The following is a 17579-nucleotide window of genomic DNA, read 5'->3' as shown; positions in this document are numbered from 1 at the left end:
ACATGCTGTACAAAAGCGGTTATTAAATTATAAATGATAAATAATTCCTTTAATATTTGCATAACGTTATTGATTTGTTATTATTATTTAAATATTATTTATAGATTTTAATTGTGTTAACTGTTTAGGTAAAAATGTGAATTATTTAACTAAAGCAATCAATATAAAGATATAAAGGTTACATGATAACTATAAAGATTGATGAATAGAATTATTATCCAGATAAGCAAAACAGTGGCTCCTCCTGAAATGACTTTTAAATTGGGAAGGTGTTTGATATATAAAATATATATATATATATATATATATATATATATATTTTTTTTTTTTTCCAAATCATGCATAATGATTTATATAACAGCAAAAAGCCTTTCAGTAAAAGGCTACATGAATAATGCAACACATTTGACTGTCATTACAGTGAAAAATAATATTAAATAATTAAAAATCAAGTATCCATATTTTCCCACACTAATCATGACAGATTAAAGTGAATGTAATGAATACAAAAATTCATGCAAAAAATAAAAAAAGCCATGAAATACATTCAATGAGAAAAATAATATTACCTTTTTATTATATTTAAAAATAATAAATAAATAATATATTATTGATTATAACATATATAATATAAAATAACTATGTAAACATACAAAACTAAAAGTACATACTGTAAAAATACACTTAAAATGACTTTTGCTGCTTGTTCAAACTACTTATTTAAAATAAGCTGAAACAACACAAGTCTTACATTTTTGGGGGGACAAATTAATTGTATTATGTTCAAGCCACTTAAATTTGTAAAATGATTAAATTAACTTAATTGCTTTTTCTTGGGACAACTTAAAGAAATTGTGTGGAACCCAGTATTTTTACAGTGCAGTATAGACGTCATTAAATTATAAATGATTAAAATAATAGTAATAATAACTTTAATATTTACTTAACGTGATTAATTTATTGTTATTTTTATAAAATATTTTTATAAAATATTAACTGTGTTTACTGCTTACGCAAAAAAATATATATATATATTATATAACAACTGACTAAAGCAATCAACATAAAGATTTGAAGCATATATGATAAGTATAAAGACACAATTGATGTCAATCGATTAAAATAAAAATAGAAATACTATCCAAATTAAACACAGCAGATGAAAGTTATTAATACAAAAAAATCTTAAAATTTACTCAGATAAAAAAAAACATCATTATATTACAAATAATAAAAAATATATTAATAATAAAGTTGATAACGTGGAATAACGATAAAAATTTACATAACGTGGAATTTGGTAGGCTAAATTGTCCGAAGTGTGTGAGTGTGAATGAGTGTGTATAGATGTTTTCCAGAGATGGGTTGTGGCTGGAAGGGCATACGCTGTTTGAAACGTGCTGGATAAGTTGGTGGTTCACTCTGCTGTGACGACCCCAGATTAATAAAGAGACTAAGCTGAAAAGAAAATGAATGAATGAATTAACATAACGTGATTAATTTATTACAATTTTAATAAATATTATTTATAGCTATAAATTGTGTTAATGGCTTACATAAAAAATGTGAATTGTATAACAACTGACTAAAGCAATCAACAAAGATTTGAAGGATATAGGATAACTATAAAAATACATAACAGATGTAATTCGATTAAAATAAGAATGTAAATATTATCCAGATTAAATAGCAGATGAAATTGATAAATAAAAAAACTAAAGCTAATTGAATTCTATTGTTGCTGTTGTTTTTTACATCTGGCCCATTGCAATAAAAAGAAAAACCTAAAATAAACTTCATCTGACCTAATTTGACTTCACCATAAATGTTTTATTTACACAGATCCTCTGCGGCCGACACATTAAATACTGAGGCTCTGCAGCTTGTCAGTTCTTGTGTTTTGCAAACACACCCACCTTTGGGACCGACCAATCAAGCGCTGCGGCTGGAGGCGGAGTTACTTCTGCCATCAGAGCTCTGTTTTCTCTTCCCCCACCATTCTGTTCATGTGTGAAATGAGCAAGGGTCTTATCTCTGAGAAACACACCACTGAGCCAGAGGAGACACAAGTGCGAGAGAGAGACGGAGCAGGAGGGGTGAGGGCAGAGAGCGAGCGTTTGCCCACGTGGGCTGCACACTAATAGGCCGCGTTTGGTATGCCACAGGCCACACGTTTATTTTCAACAGTGGGCAGCCAGCGCTAATCCAGCAGAGTACAAGCTCCATACTGCAGACGTGACCGAATAAACTGAAACATTCGGGTAAATCCCGAGACACCATTTTTGTATCACACCATTGCTGTTTTTGTGATCATTTTTTTGTCCGTGAGGTGGTAATTTTAATAGTTCAAGGGCTGGAACTAATCGAAGAGGGCATTCTTTTGTGCTTTCTGACCAAAACGCATTCAATGGCAGAGTTTTCTGAGTGAGACGCTGAAAAGTAGAAGGAGAAAAGCAATAAGGCTTCTGTGCGAAAGAGAAAATCGAGTGAACTGTAAGGGTCTCTGAGTGGGACATGGTTTTTATTACCGCAAATCTTTTCCGCTTCAGCCGCCGCTGTCCAGTGATGTCTGCCGACAATGTCTGGGCTGAGAAAATTGCTTCCTTTTTCATGACAAACTTGATTGCTTCTCAATAAAGGGCTATCAGAAGTGTTGCTATAAAACAAAAAAACATACACAAGTCCAGGCTGGTGTTTGGGGTCACTATTTTGCTATTTCAAAGGGTCCTAATTTCATTTTGGATGATTTTTTATTTATTTATTTTTTTACTTTGTATATCGCAACCTAAAACAATGTACCATATAACTGTAGTTTACTTGGATAAATCAGAATGCAGATTTAGCAGTAATCAGACTGAAATCAAAGGCAGTAAAAGTGAATAGGTGTATTAGCAGCTCACCTACAGTATGTGATCTGAATCGTGTACACTATTTAGTTATAAATCTGTCGACACAGAACTGGACCATTGTTTGTTTCACAGTCATAATTAAAGAAAGGAAGAGCCAACTGAAGAATGCAATAACCATATGATGAGCTGACAAGTGCATGTATGAAATTAAATAATAATGGTTATCAGCTATGCATCTTAAATAAGTACAAGATATTTGTATTGATCGTAACTGCATCGAAAAAGTAAGTTGCTGCATGACTGTTACCAGGAAGAAAAGACACCAGGCTTTTGTCAAAATATTTTACATTGTAAAAAAAATAATTAGTTGAATGAAATTTATTATAGTCATCCCAACTTTCATTCATTTATTCACAGCCACAGCAGAATTAACCGCCAACTTATTCAGCATATGTTTCATGCAGGGGATGCCCTTTTAGCCGCAACCCAACACCGGGAAACACCCATGGACTCTTGCGTTCACACACACTACGGCCAAGCATATTCAATTCATCTATACCGCATGGCTTTAAACTGTGGGGGAAGCCGGAGCACCCCGAGGAAACCCATGGGAACACGGGGAGAACATGCAAACTCCACACAGAAACATCAACTGACCCAGCCGGGGCTTGAACCAGCGACCTTCTTGCTGCGCCACTGTGACACTCATCTCAACTTACATTATTCAAACTGACTAAAAAGGATTGATGACCTAAAATAAAAATGACTTAAAAGTTAAAATTATTAGTTTAAAGATTAACCTAAAGTACCAAAAACATTTGTTGTCATGACTTTTTGTCATTTTTTACAGCGTAGGGAGTGTACTTTTTTTAAGTACCAAGGCAATGTTTAGGCACCATGTACCATTTTATAAATATTGGAGAGACAATAAAAATAAAAAAAACTTGACCATCAAATGATTTCTCCATCTCAAACAATATGTTTGAAAATGTGTTCTTTCTAATCTTTTAATTTAGTTTTTATGTAAACTAATGATCAATTAGCAAAAAAAAGCTTTCTAATTTAGTTAAAATGTGCGTAAAAGCCCCTTAAGAGTGAATCACCTTGGCAGGGTTTGTTTTACATTTAAATTCTATACTGTGTCTTGAGTTGGGGAGGGTGAGGTACAAAGTAACGTGGGGTAAAATGTAACACAAAGTTTAAGCTATTTGCTCAGGGTTAACCATGGCATGGTTCAAAGGTTTTCAGATGTCTTCCTGCCAATTAATAAACATGTTCCACAAAATTTGGATTAGAAACACAGGAGAAACTATTTTTGCAGCATAAAAGTATTTTTATAAATGGATGTTAGTGAAAATCTTATATTGTTGTGATTGTCGTCTTCCAGGCTAAAAGATGAAAATATTTTGAAAGATGTAAAAAAAAACACACAGTGACTGCTAGACAGTTTTGAGGAAAACACAACACAGCGGAGTTATTGTAACAGGGTGTTAGATGTAACATGGTGTTACAATAATTGATTATGATTAATAAAAGCTGTACAAGTGTTGTACATGATTAGTTCATGTTAGTAAAGGCATTAACTAATGAACCTTATTGTAAAGTGTTACTTTTTTATATTAAAATGTTTTTTTAATAGAAACTATGTTTTAATGCAAAAATATCTATATTTTATTGCTAATATTGTAAATAAATGCATTGTATAATAATGTATAATAATGCAAATAAATCCAAATATGTTTATCCAATAGATAAAAAAATAATACAGTGCTAAGTAGAATAAAAAATAAATTGAGCTAAGTACTGAGGAAATATAGCTACTTAAAGTAAACTGAATGTAAATTAATTGTGTGAAATCTGCCTTTTTAAGCATGTTACATTTAACCCTTACAACTTGGCCCAAGGGTGGGGTAAATAGTAACGTTTTTACTCCTGGTACTTCATAGATCTAGTGATCATACTTTCATATATTTAATAATTAATATATATTTGTCTAACCCCTTACTTCATTATTATCATTCATTATCATTATTTGGCCAAAACCAAAGTGTTACTTTGCCCCGCTCTCCCCTACCTAAGTAAATCACTTACTTGTCTGATGATGCAATACTGATAAATGTGCCTGAAAATAAAAACAAAAATAAAAAAAAAAGGAAGGAAGAGAAAATGCTGCAAATGATGTCCATCAAGTACAGAATTCGAAACATTGTTATGTGACATTAAATAAAAACATGTTCGTTCTTCTGCCAACCGAGGCTCTATTCATTCGGTGCAATGTATTTTTAGATGTTTCATTTGAATTTGTCTAGATACCAATTATCTTTTCCTCCGCAGGTATTCTTAACGCAGGTGTTAGAGCTCTGCCAGCAGACGTCAGCGATAACCTGCTTCTGCGTGGGAGCGGCAAACTTATACTAGTACCGTCATTATGCGTTAGCGTGGCATCAGGGCACAACGCCTACACTGGTTATCAAGTGAATATGGAAGCAGAAAATCTCGTCCACAGATGGCCCATGCAATGAGAGCACGCCATTTTTTCCATCTCTATTCCTAGAGAGACAAAGAAATATAGCTTCAGTCTTTTGGCTCATCCTTGATTTAATACACAGTCGGGTGTTGTAATGTCTAAAACACGTGAAGCATCTGCCTCTGCAGGAAACTGTTCAAGTTACTTAACGGTCTTGTATTTCAAGGTTTACAACAATAATACCAAAATCGATGATTCATTTGGTTTCGCATAATTATGTTGAAATGCTTTTGGAAGTGAAGTCCTTCAAAATGAAATGAATACAGTGAAAAGAGGAAAGTTCACAATGATTCACTGCGGTCATGTAGACTAACGTTATTCTAATAAGAATCAGGAAAGCGTAGATAGATAGCTCTACCACGCGCTCTGCTTACTTTATAAAGTGAGTCATATTGTTAAGCCAGAAGCTTGCTGTCTTGGACCAACGACGTAGGCAGCCTCATAAAATTGATATCTGAGTCTACATCAATACGGTTGCTAAAACAAGAAACGTGTTTGCTCATTAGATGAAGATGTGCTGCCATCTGGTGGTCAACAATAGAATGACCGCTTACTACGATAACACTGTAAAACCCAAAAGTTAACTTTATCAAATGATATGAGTGTGGTTAACTCAAAATTTACTCATCTGAAAAGAGTTTTGAACTCAGTGTTGAAGGTAATGAGTTAATTAAATACCTCAATACTTCAGCTTAAATTGAGATCACAGTACTCATATAAATTAGTTTTTTTCCACAAATGGTTTGTTTAGTTTCCTCAAATGGTTTGAGTTGAGTTAACATATTTGGGTTTTACTGTGCTCAAATAGCTTCGTTTACTCAAATGGATTAAGTTCATAGTACTCATTAGGATTAGTTTTTGAACTTAAATAGTTTGTTGCAAAACGGTTTGAGTTACCTTAACTTTTTGGGTTTTACAGTGTAAGGTGTCAGATAACTACAATGTAGCCCATAGATTTTTTCCGCCTAAAGCATAATATTAGAGAGAAAAAAAAGATATTGCTTACATAATTGTGGGACATACTGTAGTGGTAGGAATCAAATTCATATTTCATTTATCCTAAACCATTACATTTTCTGAATCATTTATCTCCTTCATAATTCATGCATGTGCCATTCACCAACCAGGCCCATAGCCAGGGGGTTTGAAAGACCCACCCCCCACTGATGAAAGGTCCAGTATTATCCCAAACATCAGCTCATTTGTCTTATTTTGATTGCTATACCATCATAACGTGTGAAAATAACCCATCAAAGAAAGCATCAATGAATCCAAACATTTTTTTTTCAGTCCAACATCCAGTTGTGGAAACATACAATATGACGAAAGTTCAATTCAATGTATCTTTATTTCTATATAGGTCTTTTTACAATGTAGATAATGTCAAAGCAGCTTAACATTAAACATTATAGAAAACTGAAACTTGAGTTGAGGTTTAGTTTACTTCAGTGTGGTTTAATGTTATCTGCTGAGAGTCCAAACACTGAAGAGCAAATCCATCGATGGGCAGCTCCACAAGTCCCAAACCAAGCAAGCCAGTGGCGACAGCGGTGAGGAACGAACTTCACCAATTGACGAAAGTGAAGGAAAAAACCTTGAGGGTAACCAGACTCAGTTGAGCATGACCATTTCTACTCTGGCCAAACTTCTTGTGCAGAGCTGCAGTTTTGCCGCCGGAGGCTGGAGAAAGATGCCTCCGTAAAAAGTAATGTCATTTTTTATTTCGAGTAGTCCAACTTTTATTCTGAATCTTGGACCTTAAGCTCCTGTTGTCTTAGGGCTGAAAAATTACCTGGGCCCCATTTTATGGCAGAAAAACAAACCTAAATGTTTCTTTATCTTGAAATTTGTTGACTTTTCCTAAAATGACCCTGGTAGAAAAAAAAATCAATACTACTAATGCTACATTTATTTAATATAGCTCCTTGTCAGTGCTCAAGGACGATTTACAAGATGAAAACAAAGTAAAAAAAAAAAAAAAAATTTAATTAAATTTTATATTTTCATGAAGGCTGCACACATTTAGGGACAATGGTTGTCCTTTGAGACAATTTTGACCTGCCAGCTATAAAACCATTTTTATAACACAAAATCTACAGGCTGGGACACACATGCACACTGCAACACACTCACAGACCCCTCAAACCCACACACAAACACTCATCTGCCTAAACGTTTATGAAATCTGTCTTGCTAAAAAAAAAAAAAAAAACTGACATATGCAGATACTTTTAGCATTAGAAAATGTATGTTTTACTTTAGTCTGAAACGAATGCTGTTCACTGATTAAACATTGATGGAAAATCTCCATACTGATGAGGGGGGAAAAAGTACATTTGTGATAAAGAGGAGGTTGTTTCTTCATGTAAAATAGTGTTAAGGATTGAAATAAAATCTGGCTGCTTTAGATAGAGGTTTATTGAAGGAATGTCATTTTTGACCCAAAGGGCAAACGGTGTACACCGAATTCTAGGACAACACAAGGGTTAAAATCATGGTTAAGATGCAGTTTATAATGTGGGGGAATGGACACATTTGATTGGACAGAAAATCAGATCGAAATCTGAAGAGCTAAGTAATGTCATTAAGGCAAGGCGCAAGGCAAGTTTATTTATATAGCACATTTCATACACAGTGGCAATTCAAAGTGCTTTACATATAACAGCTTATTATTAAGCTTAATTCATGTTGGTGGAAGGGAGAGAATGTACATTTTGAATGCACTTACCTTCTGAATGTGAGTTTTGGATTATATAGCTTGACATGCAATTTATAATATAATATAATATAATATAATATAATATAATATAATATAATATAATATAATATAATATAATATAATTAAAAATAATATAATTAAAAATAATATAATATAATATAATATAATATAATATAATATAATATAATATAATATAATATAATATAATATAATATATAATTTGCCTGCCTCATATGCCGGAATCTTCCACATTCTTAAATATTGTTGTGGCTTTTTTATTCTTTTTTCTCCTCCTATGTCAAGCTGCCACAATTTATATTGTAAAAAGCGGTAAAGAAATAAAGATTAATTTAATTTAACAAAACTTTAATTTTGATTTCATGAGGATTTCAAAGTCCTCATGAAGCCAAGCAGGGTCAAAAGAAATCTGATTGAGCAGATTGTTAATGTGTTAAACACCTTTTTACAGAAGGTGATTCAACAACCAGATATTGGAGATTTGAATGCATACAGTACAGACATGCTCACTGACAAATAAGCATGGTCTGATGTTTGTATATGTTCCAATGTACTATCACACCCACTTCACATATGAAAACAATTCGGTTGACTTTTGTTCTTATCAAAATGTTGCCACAGTCAAACTTTACTTTCTGGCACAGTGAAATTTCACACATTTCATTTAGATTTTTGGAACTAATGGCTGCCATAGACTGAATCCACACATTCTTTGGACTAGTTTTTGAAGGTTAGGCGCTGCACATTTTGTGGTACAAAGATATGCAGATGCAGTGGTGTAATGTAACAAATTACAAATACTCAATTTACTGTAGTTGAGTAGTTATTCTCAGGAATTGTAATTTACTAAGTATTTTTAAAAAGGTGTACTTTTATTTTCCCTTGAGTACATTTTTAGTGCTGTATCAGTACTGTTACTTCATTTTCCTTCTACCTGCAGTCATTATTTCCGGTCTATGGTGATTGGCTAAAGCAGAAAAATGAGTCTCCTGTTTAATCAAATCGCATGTAGAAAGTAAATCGCATCATACTAAACAACCTCAAGACATGGGTGCTTTATAAATGCAGCAAGCCTTTTGGAAGCATTAAAAATGTTTAAGGGGATGTCCAAAATCTTTACATGCATTGACCCAGAGACCATTGTTTATAGACTGCATGATGAGTAAATGGAGGATGTTGACTGTATGATGACTGAAATTACCAAACAGCGTTGAACAATCACTAAATTGAATGAAAGAAGAATGGAAGTAAGGGCTGAAAAAGGAATCTGGCTGAACCAGGAATAGAAAGAAGGACGAATGAAGTAAGGAATGACCGAACCAATGAACGAAGAAAAGACGTCAAATGAATGAAGGAAGGATTCAAGGAAGGACTGAACAAACAAAGGAAGGAAGGAACCAAAATATGAACAAACAAATAAACAAATGACCTACACTTTTGGCCAAGTAATGGTACTTTTACTTGAGTATGATTTTTCAGTACTCTTTTCACCACTGTGTTTATGTGTGTTTTGAAAAAACACTTGCAACTACTGTAAAAAGCATCACAAATAATGTTAATTGGGACTACTGATTTTTTTTTGTTTGTTTGTTTGTAATAAGAATATAAAATGCACAGTAAATATCAATAAAAAATGACTTGCATTTTAACGTTGTACCTAAGTGCTTTATTATTATTATTATTATTATTATTATTATTATTATTATTATTATTATTATTATTATTATTAATATGCTATTTTTTACAGTCATTGGTTTAGGCCTAATGATCCAACAATGCACAGTCACTTACAATCTAATAAATAATAATACTACTATTATAACAAAATAAATAATTAATAAAAAGAAAGAAAGTTACACACATTGCAAACTGGAAATTTAAAAAATTAATGGCAATTAATATCAGAATCACAACAGAAAGAGCCACTAGACGAAATATCATTAAAAAAAACGTGTAAATGTTTGAAAGGTAGACTATACTTAATTTATAGGAAATATATTTTACTTTGTTGATCAAAAACAAGAAATAAGTTGTGGGATTTATTTATCACTCATTTAATATATTTAAATTTAATCGATTAAATATATCAACAATTTAGATATTTATATAGCATACTAATTATATTTAATCCTACTGGTGTTACAGAATAATCTTCGAATTATTTGACTAATGGTTATGTATGTTAGATTTGTGAAAATTAACATTTACAATCCAACAAGTGAAATAAGCATATACGCATACATATCTATGTATATATACGCATGTGGTGTAGAAGGGATTTTCACGGTCGTGGCAACCACTGTTCGCCGTCATGTCGTGCTTACGTCATTTTAAAGCGCCGCACCTATCACTCGCACAGACAACATTCGCAGAAGAAAGGCGTACTTTCGAGCTCTCCTAATGTAAAATGTGTGAAACATCGTTTGTTTCGGGTCTCCAGGAGCGCATGCAGTGTCTTCAGGAGCTCACAGACTTCACAGAAAACTGCCAAGCTGAGCTGAAGGATTTGTTTGAGGCGCTGGGATGGAAACAGGAATTAGATACACATGCAGTCCAGGTAAAATGCTTGCAAACACATGTTACTATAAGAGAATTAATTAAGCAGTGAATGAATTCCTGATTCTTTGTAACATTTATGTTAATAGTGTAGGATTGAGTTTATACTAGCTTAAAATGTCAACAAATTGCACCACACTACCGTCGTTGGCATGTCTGTGGTTTCATACTAAAATAGAAGTGTTTAAATTTTTCATTTTTTGTTCTGTTTACAGTCGTTAATAATAATAACTTCTTTTGTATATCTGCACAAAGATTGGATCACTGCATAGATATATACTGCATAGATATAGGTATATGTCTATGGGATCACTGCAAGAGATGGTTGCTAAAATGTAGCATTTCGTTAGATTTTCTGTTTGTTTTATTTTATTAACTTCGGTTTGTTCGTTTGTATTTATTTATTACTTCTTTTGTAGTCCTGTTTTTACATTAAACTTCTTAAAGGGATATTTCACCCAAATGTTTTATTATGCACTTCTTGTGCACTGAATACATTTAGAATGTATGTATGTAGCTTGTTTGAACAAGCAAAAACAGTGGCCAAAATCGCAAATAAAATCGTAATCACAACATTCATTTATAAAATCGTATATGATTATTTTGTCTATAGTGCACAGCCCTACTGTGTAGGTGAATTGGATAAACTAAATTGTCTGTAGTGTATGTATGTGTGTGAATGTGAGAATGTATGGGTGTTTCCCAGTACTGGGATGTCGCTGGAAAGGCATCCGCTGTCTTAAACATATGCTGGATAAGTTGACGGTTCATTTTAGATGTGGTGACCCCTAATGAATAAGGGCTGAAGGAAAATGAATGTTTACTCTTCCTTCAGTTGGTCCAAAGTTGTTTAGCTTCGTTCTTCTTTTGAAAAAAAAAAAAAAAAAAAAACCTGCCACTATTGACTTCCATTGTATTTGTTTTTTCTACTGTGGAAGTCAATGGTTACTGGATTGGTTTTCTGCTTTCATAAACAAATTTAATTTCAAATGTAATTATTTCCGTTTGTGTTCGAAAGAAGAACAAAGTCAAACAGCTTTGGAACAAGCAAAGGGAGAATAGTTGATGACAGATTTTTATTTATTTATTTATTTATTTATTTTATTTTATTGCTAAGCTATACCTTTTTGGGGCCACAACTCTGCTAAAATGTTTGGGGGAAAATATAATAAAAAATTAAATAGTATAAATAAATAATAAATCTTTTAAACATAAATAAACACATTAATAAAAAAAAACTAATGTATACAAAATTAGTTAAAACAATATTATTATTATTTTTATTATTTTTATTATTATATGATTATTAATACAAACTGTATGATTAAGTAAGGTTCAAGTAAAAAAACTAAATAAAATAAATCAATATAAGAAAAAAAAACTATATAGAAGATGGCTTTTAAATTTTAAGACGGGTGTCCCTATCACATTTGGGCATCATCTGTAGCCTCCAAAAATCATCTTGCCTAAATCTGTAAGATATTTGGGACATTTTTGAATATATCTGTGCTTCATTTGTGTAATTTCTTTTATAATTTGATAGATGGAAGTCTGTCCATACGATCCAAACCACACAGTTCCACAGAACAAGATGGAGAAACACAAAGCCGTCTGTTGGCTCACACAGCAGGGATACTCTAAAGAAGAACAGGTAAATAAAGGACCATATACTAAATGACTGCAAAATGTATTAATATATCTTGTAATAAAAATGTGGTGTTTGGTTTGTCCATTTCTTTTTTCAGGCTGAAATGTATGATCCATCAGCATACTATGAGCAAGCTAACATTACTTCCATTTCCCTAGGTGAGTTTTTATTGTTATTCTTTTCTTGGTAAAATATTTTCTTATAAGTTCTTAATGAGCATACTTTTGATGTTTTGGGATTGTTGAGAGTTTTGCTGTCTGTGTGTGGCTGGTCAATGGTTGCTTTTATCTCCTGCAGAAAAAGACACATTTCAGCAAATAATTCTTCAGAGCAGGGAAAATGCGTCTCATTGGAGATCAACGGGACTTCACACACAAAGTTAGTATTAAGCTAGCTTGCGGCTTCATCTAAACAGTGATTTCAGCACTTTCATAAGAAGTAATGTGGCATATTTGAAATTGTGTGCCAAAATGCACTAGTAGCATCCACATCTTTATAATTTCTTTTAAAAATATATATTCAATGTTTATCTGTGTTCTTTTCTTCCAGTAACAGGGGTGAGTATTTAAGGAAGTCTGGTCTAGACAATTTATCTACTCATACTTGCTGTATCCTTTGGCTCAATATCCTTTTAAAGCCTTGATCCTGAATATTTTTTTCTTTTCATTTATTTTGTAATGGGTTACACCCCTTTTTAATAAACATAAAAAAATAATTAAATAAGGAAATGTAAGGTTGGCTTGTCCCATTACGTTATGGGAGTGTCTTTCTTATTATTTCTGAACTGGATTTTTTTTTGTTGTTGTTTTTTCAGACTCGTCATTTAATATTTAATTTGTAAATATGTCCTAATAATAAACACATTTGCACAACAAATCTCAAATATAAAAGAGTAGTTTTTGATGTTTATTAAAATATACTTTTTCTTTTCTTGTTGTGGGTGACACATCTGCAGGTCTCCCGGACATCCCTCAGAACCATAAGCGCTCATTATGTGACCTTACTGTGGCAGACCGGTTGGCTGTTTATGATCATGTGATGTATGAAGCCAGTCAGCAGAGTGCAAAGAGAGAATCCAACAATGAGGATCTTTATGTAGATCTTGTTGCTAAGATTAAAAAAGGTACTCTAATTAGATTATCAAATATCCTTGATTTATCTATTGTATGAGTGATTTAGTTCATTATAGAAATATTCTCCATTTTGCTCATTATGGCATATTTGGTCATTGATTTAAACTAAAATGGCTTGACACTAACAGAAACTTCACAGGTTTGCTGCGGCAGTTAAGTGACTGAATGAGCACTCTTCAGTCTGCTTATCTAATGAATGAACAGCGCAATGCAGCAGATTCTAAGAAAAGTTTTGATCTTTTTGATCATTACAGTCTCGACAATAACGGTGCCCTCTTCATTCGTTAGATGGGTGAATCAGAATTTTTCGTCATGTTACTAGTGCAGATGACCTTTCAAGTTTCTATTTGTGTCAAAGTATTGACAACAAATATTATTTAGCCCACATTTTCATTAACAAAATTAACACTGCTGTGAAATCGTCAATACATAGTAACTTAACTTTAAGCAGAGCTCCACCATAGGGCCCACTGAGCCCCAGGGCAGAGCTGCACCATGGGACCCTCTGAGCCCTGAGGTGTGGCTCCACCACTTGACCCACTGAGCCCTAGGGCAGAGCTGCATCTTAAGGTCAGTTCAGCCCTGTGGTGGAGTTACACTATAGGGCTCACTGAGCCCTGAGATGGAGCTCTAAAGGCACAATGATGAGATCTAAATGCTGCAATATTAAAGAAAAGCTCATAAATCCCTTCACTTTCAAGTCTTTTAATCAATCAACACATCCATCAGTATACTAAGTACCAGATTTAGTTTAGTATTATGTGTTTATTTAAATATTTTACTCTACAGAAGTGAATCAGAGTGGGCCAAAGTCTCATCTGGAGGTTTTGGCTGAGATGAGGGACTACAAGAGGCGCAGACAGTCTTACAGAGCAAAAAACGTTCACATCACCAAGAAGACCTACACCGAGGTCTGTGATTTGTTTGTTAATTTTATCTACTTTCCTCTATATAGCCTATCTGTAGTTCAAATAATAGAGCATGGTACTAGCAAAATCAAGGTTTCAACATATTTGTATTTTTGAATTCAAGAACTCAGAGTGTACGCTCAATATAACAATTTACTCTGGATATAAAAAGAAGCATCAAGCATAAATGTGATGTAAATACTTTTAAATAATAAATGTAAACCATATACTCTTGCATACTGGATTATATTGTAAAAGATGGCTTGAGAACCATGAAGAAAGTTAGCACGGGTTTATTCATTTTCCTTCCCTTTTCTAGGTAATTCGAGAGGTCATTGATGTCCACTCTGGAGAACTAGGCAGGATATGGCAGGAAGCAAAGGAAGAGGAGTCCCAAGTATCACAACAGTCGTCTCACAGGTCATATGTCAGATTTTTGTTCCAGTCAATCACTTTCCTCAATCCCTTTCCAGCACAGATTCACTGATGATGGTTTTATGTTGGTTTATGGTTGCAGAGCGGAATCTGAGAAAGGTCGTTCTGCATCCGTTGAGTCGCGTGCATCTCGTATCAGCTCCCGAGACGAGCATGAGCACAAACGACACCGTAAGCGCAGCCGAAGTCGTAGTCGCAAGCACAGTCGAGAGAAGAAAAAAAGGAGCAGGAGGTGAGGTCATTAAACACTCACTTCTGAATAATGAGCTGATGTTCTTTATTAGTTGATTTTCACTAACACAGTTGATTGTCGCTATAAAAGGTATTCTACATATTAAGATGATTTAAAATGTTTTATAAGAACACCTGTTCTTACTTTAACTAAACTAAACAATCAGAAAAGCAATCAGTCTTTTATTTTAATTTTTTTTTTTTATCCTATATTGAATATTATGGAAATGAGTCATGACAACATGTATTGAGGCTGAATACCTATACTGTTCTATGCTTTTGCTTTGCCCACAGGGATTCACACTCTCCAGATGTGGAGAGACGTCACAAGAAAAAGAAAAAAAATAAGTCTTGATGTGTGCAATTCAACAGATCTTAAATGATTTGAATGAATTCTTGTTAATTTCAGGCTTTCTGAAGATTTTTTCTACCAATGTTAATTTTTGATCTGTCTAATTTTTTTTGCTTCCTTTTCATAATGTTATGCTTTAATAAAAATGTGAATAGAATATTACTATTATTTTGTTTAATTCTTAAATGTTTCTTAAATGTTTTATACATATGACATTACAAACACTTGTTTTAATCTCTTTTTTTATTATTATTATTTAACCTTAAGCTGAAATTTGATTGTAATGATTAAGATACTTATAAAATGACATGCTCTATAAATACAGTATGTCTATAAAATAGCATAAATTTATGCCAGGATAGAGAAATATGAAAAATTTGGGTTTTTTGATGTCTGGTTTTTATTAATGTTTTTTGATATATCCAGCAATTTCTGTTTCAGAAACTACCACAATTATAGATTTTTAGAAAACCTTGTGTCATTTGCACATCTTTCGAATAAGTTCAAAAAGTCATTGCTCATCACAGAGACCATTTTAATTTCAAGTTTTTTTTTTTCTCCCACTGATTATAAAAGTAAACCATATACTATACCAAGCATTTTGTTAACTGTATTTGCTAAACTTAATAGCATAGTCAGAAAAGAGAGTAAGGTGTGCCTCGGAAAAACAGGGTGTGCCACATTTATTGAAATACTTTAAAATTCTTGGCTTGGGCTTACTGGTGGAGCTGCACCATGGGACATACTGAGCCCAGAGGTGGAGCTGCACCAGGGGACCCACTGAGCCCAGATGTGGAGCTGCACCAGGAGACCCACTGAGCATAGAAGGGGAGCTGCACCAGGAGTCCCACTGAGCCCAGAGGTGGAGCTGCACCGGGAGACCCACTGAGCTCAGAGGTGGAGCTGCACATAGAACAGTTATAGTTGCAAGCGTAATCAATAAAGGAAAAAAATGGGCACAAGGTAAAAACAATAAATCTCTTATGTTCTTTATTGCATAAATTATGGAAAATGTTACTAACATTTAAGAATATAAATGTTTTAGTAATTAAATGTGAAGGTAAACTTGATTACCCCCCCCCCCCCATTTATTAGCCTCTAGTTTATCTTTTCCCCAATTTCTGTTTAGCTGAGAGAAGATTCTTTCAACATTTCTAAACATAATAGTTTTAATAACTCATTTCTAATAACTGAATTATTTTGTCTTTGCCATGATGACAGTCAATATTATTTGACTAGACATTTTTCAAGACACTTCTATACAGCTTAAAGTGACATTTAAAGCTTAACTAGGTTAATTAGGTCAATTTGGCAGGTAAGGATAATTAGGCAAGTCATTGTTTGATGATGGTTTGACAATATATATATATAGATATAGATATAGATATAGATATAGATAGATTAAAGAGGCTAGTAATTTTGAATGTTTATTTTAAAAATTAAACATTTCTAATTTTCACTTTTTTGTTTTGTTTTTTTGTTGAATAAATATTATCTAAAATTTTTTTTTTTTTTTACAAATTTACTCTAATTCATCACACTTCACTGTACTATATACAGTTGAGATCAAAATTATTAGCCCTCATTTCTTTTTAATATTTTTCTCCAATTAATTTTTTAACAGAGAAAAGTTTTTTTAACACCTTATTAAACATAATTGTTTAATAATTAATTTCTAATAGCTGATTTTTTATCTTAGCCATGATGACAGTAAATAATATGTTACTAGTTTTTTGCGAGTTATAGTATCCAGTTTAAAGGGCAATTTAACTGCTTTACTGGGTTGATTAGGTTAACTAGGCAAGTTAGAGTAATTAGGCAAGTCATTGTATAACAATGGTGTGTTTTGTATCCAATAAAAAAGATATTGCTCAAGGAGGCTAAAAATGTTGACATTAAAATGTTTTGTTTTGTTATTAAAAACTGCTTTTTATTCTAAGTTAAAACAAAATGAGATTTTCTCCTGAAGAAAATATATTATAGGTAAACATTACTTGCAATGTTGAACATCATTTGAGAAACATTTGAAAAAGAAAAAAAATCATAGGAGGATGAATGTTTTTGACTTCAACTGTATAAATTACCTTAATTGATCTTGTACAGGATGTCTGGGGCTTTTAGCACATGTCTGTCATTGTCAGCCATCTTCTATTTATAATGTCATCATGTAAATCTATGTTCTTTACATGCTTCTACAGGATAT

At 32.8% G+C, this 17579-nt stretch overlaps 2 protein-coding genes and 1 long non-coding RNA gene across 5 annotated transcripts in view; 2 read left to right on the top strand and 1 right to left on the bottom strand.

Moving 5' to 3' along the window:
- The window catches only part of tsnare1 (T-SNARE Domain Containing 1), a 488539-nt gene extending 481207 nt beyond the window's left edge, over positions 1-7332 (top strand). For all 3 annotated transcript variants that reach the window (XM_073926471.1, XM_073926464.1, XM_073926465.1), the window contains one exon: positions 5184-7332. The gene's annotated coding sequence lies outside the window, so the exon portion shown is untranslated. The remainder of the gene's footprint in view (positions 1-5183) is intronic.
- Positions 2769-5832, bottom strand: LOC141378294 (uncharacterized). Its single transcript, XR_012392429.1, has 3 exons — positions 5751-5832; positions 5163-5399; positions 2769-4971 (listed from the first exon to the last, which is right to left on the bottom strand). It is a non-coding gene; the product is annotated as an uncharacterized lncRNA (long non-coding RNA).
- Positions 7333-10462: 3130 nt separating the features above from the next.
- On the top strand, positions 10463-15538 carry snrnp48 (small nuclear ribonucleoprotein 48 (U11/U12)). Its single transcript, NM_001115142.1, has 9 exons — positions 10463-10670; positions 12213-12320; positions 12415-12475; positions 12615-12695; positions 13273-13440; positions 14240-14361; positions 14678-14778; positions 14876-15025; positions 15319-15538. Exons 1-9 carry the CDS (start codon positions 10521-10523, stop codon positions 15377-15379), a joined length of 1002 nt encoding a protein of 333 aa, NP_001108614.1. The 5' UTR covers positions 10463-10520; the 3' UTR covers positions 15380-15538.
- Positions 15539-17579: the final 2041 nt, after the last annotated feature.

This window comes from Danio rerio, chromosome 16 (genome assembly GCF_049306965.1).
Source record: "Danio rerio strain Tuebingen ecotype United States chromosome 16, GRCz12tu, whole genome shotgun sequence".
Lineage (NCBI taxonomy): Eukaryota > Metazoa > Chordata > Actinopteri > Cypriniformes > Danionidae > Danio > Danio rerio.
The sequence above is the reverse complement of the archived record's forward strand: the minus strand, read 5'-3'. Positions and strand labels throughout refer to the sequence as shown.

What these genes read in the sequence shown, in the direction of transcription:
- snrnp48 (NM_001115142.1), top strand. Translation starts at nt 10,521, where the DNA reads ATGTGTGAAACATCGTTTGTTTCGGGTCTCCAGGAGCGCATGCAGTGT. An exon ending in CATTACTTCCATTTCCCTAG is followed by an intron (nt 12,476 to 12,614) that starts GTGAGTTTTTAT and finishes TATCTCCTGCAG; the next exon opens with AAAAAGACACATTTCAGCAA. An exon ending in AAGAAAAAAAGGAGCAGGAG is followed by an intron (nt 15,026 to 15,318) that starts GTGAGGTCATTA and finishes CTTTGCCCACAG; the next exon opens with GGATTCACACTCTCCAGATG.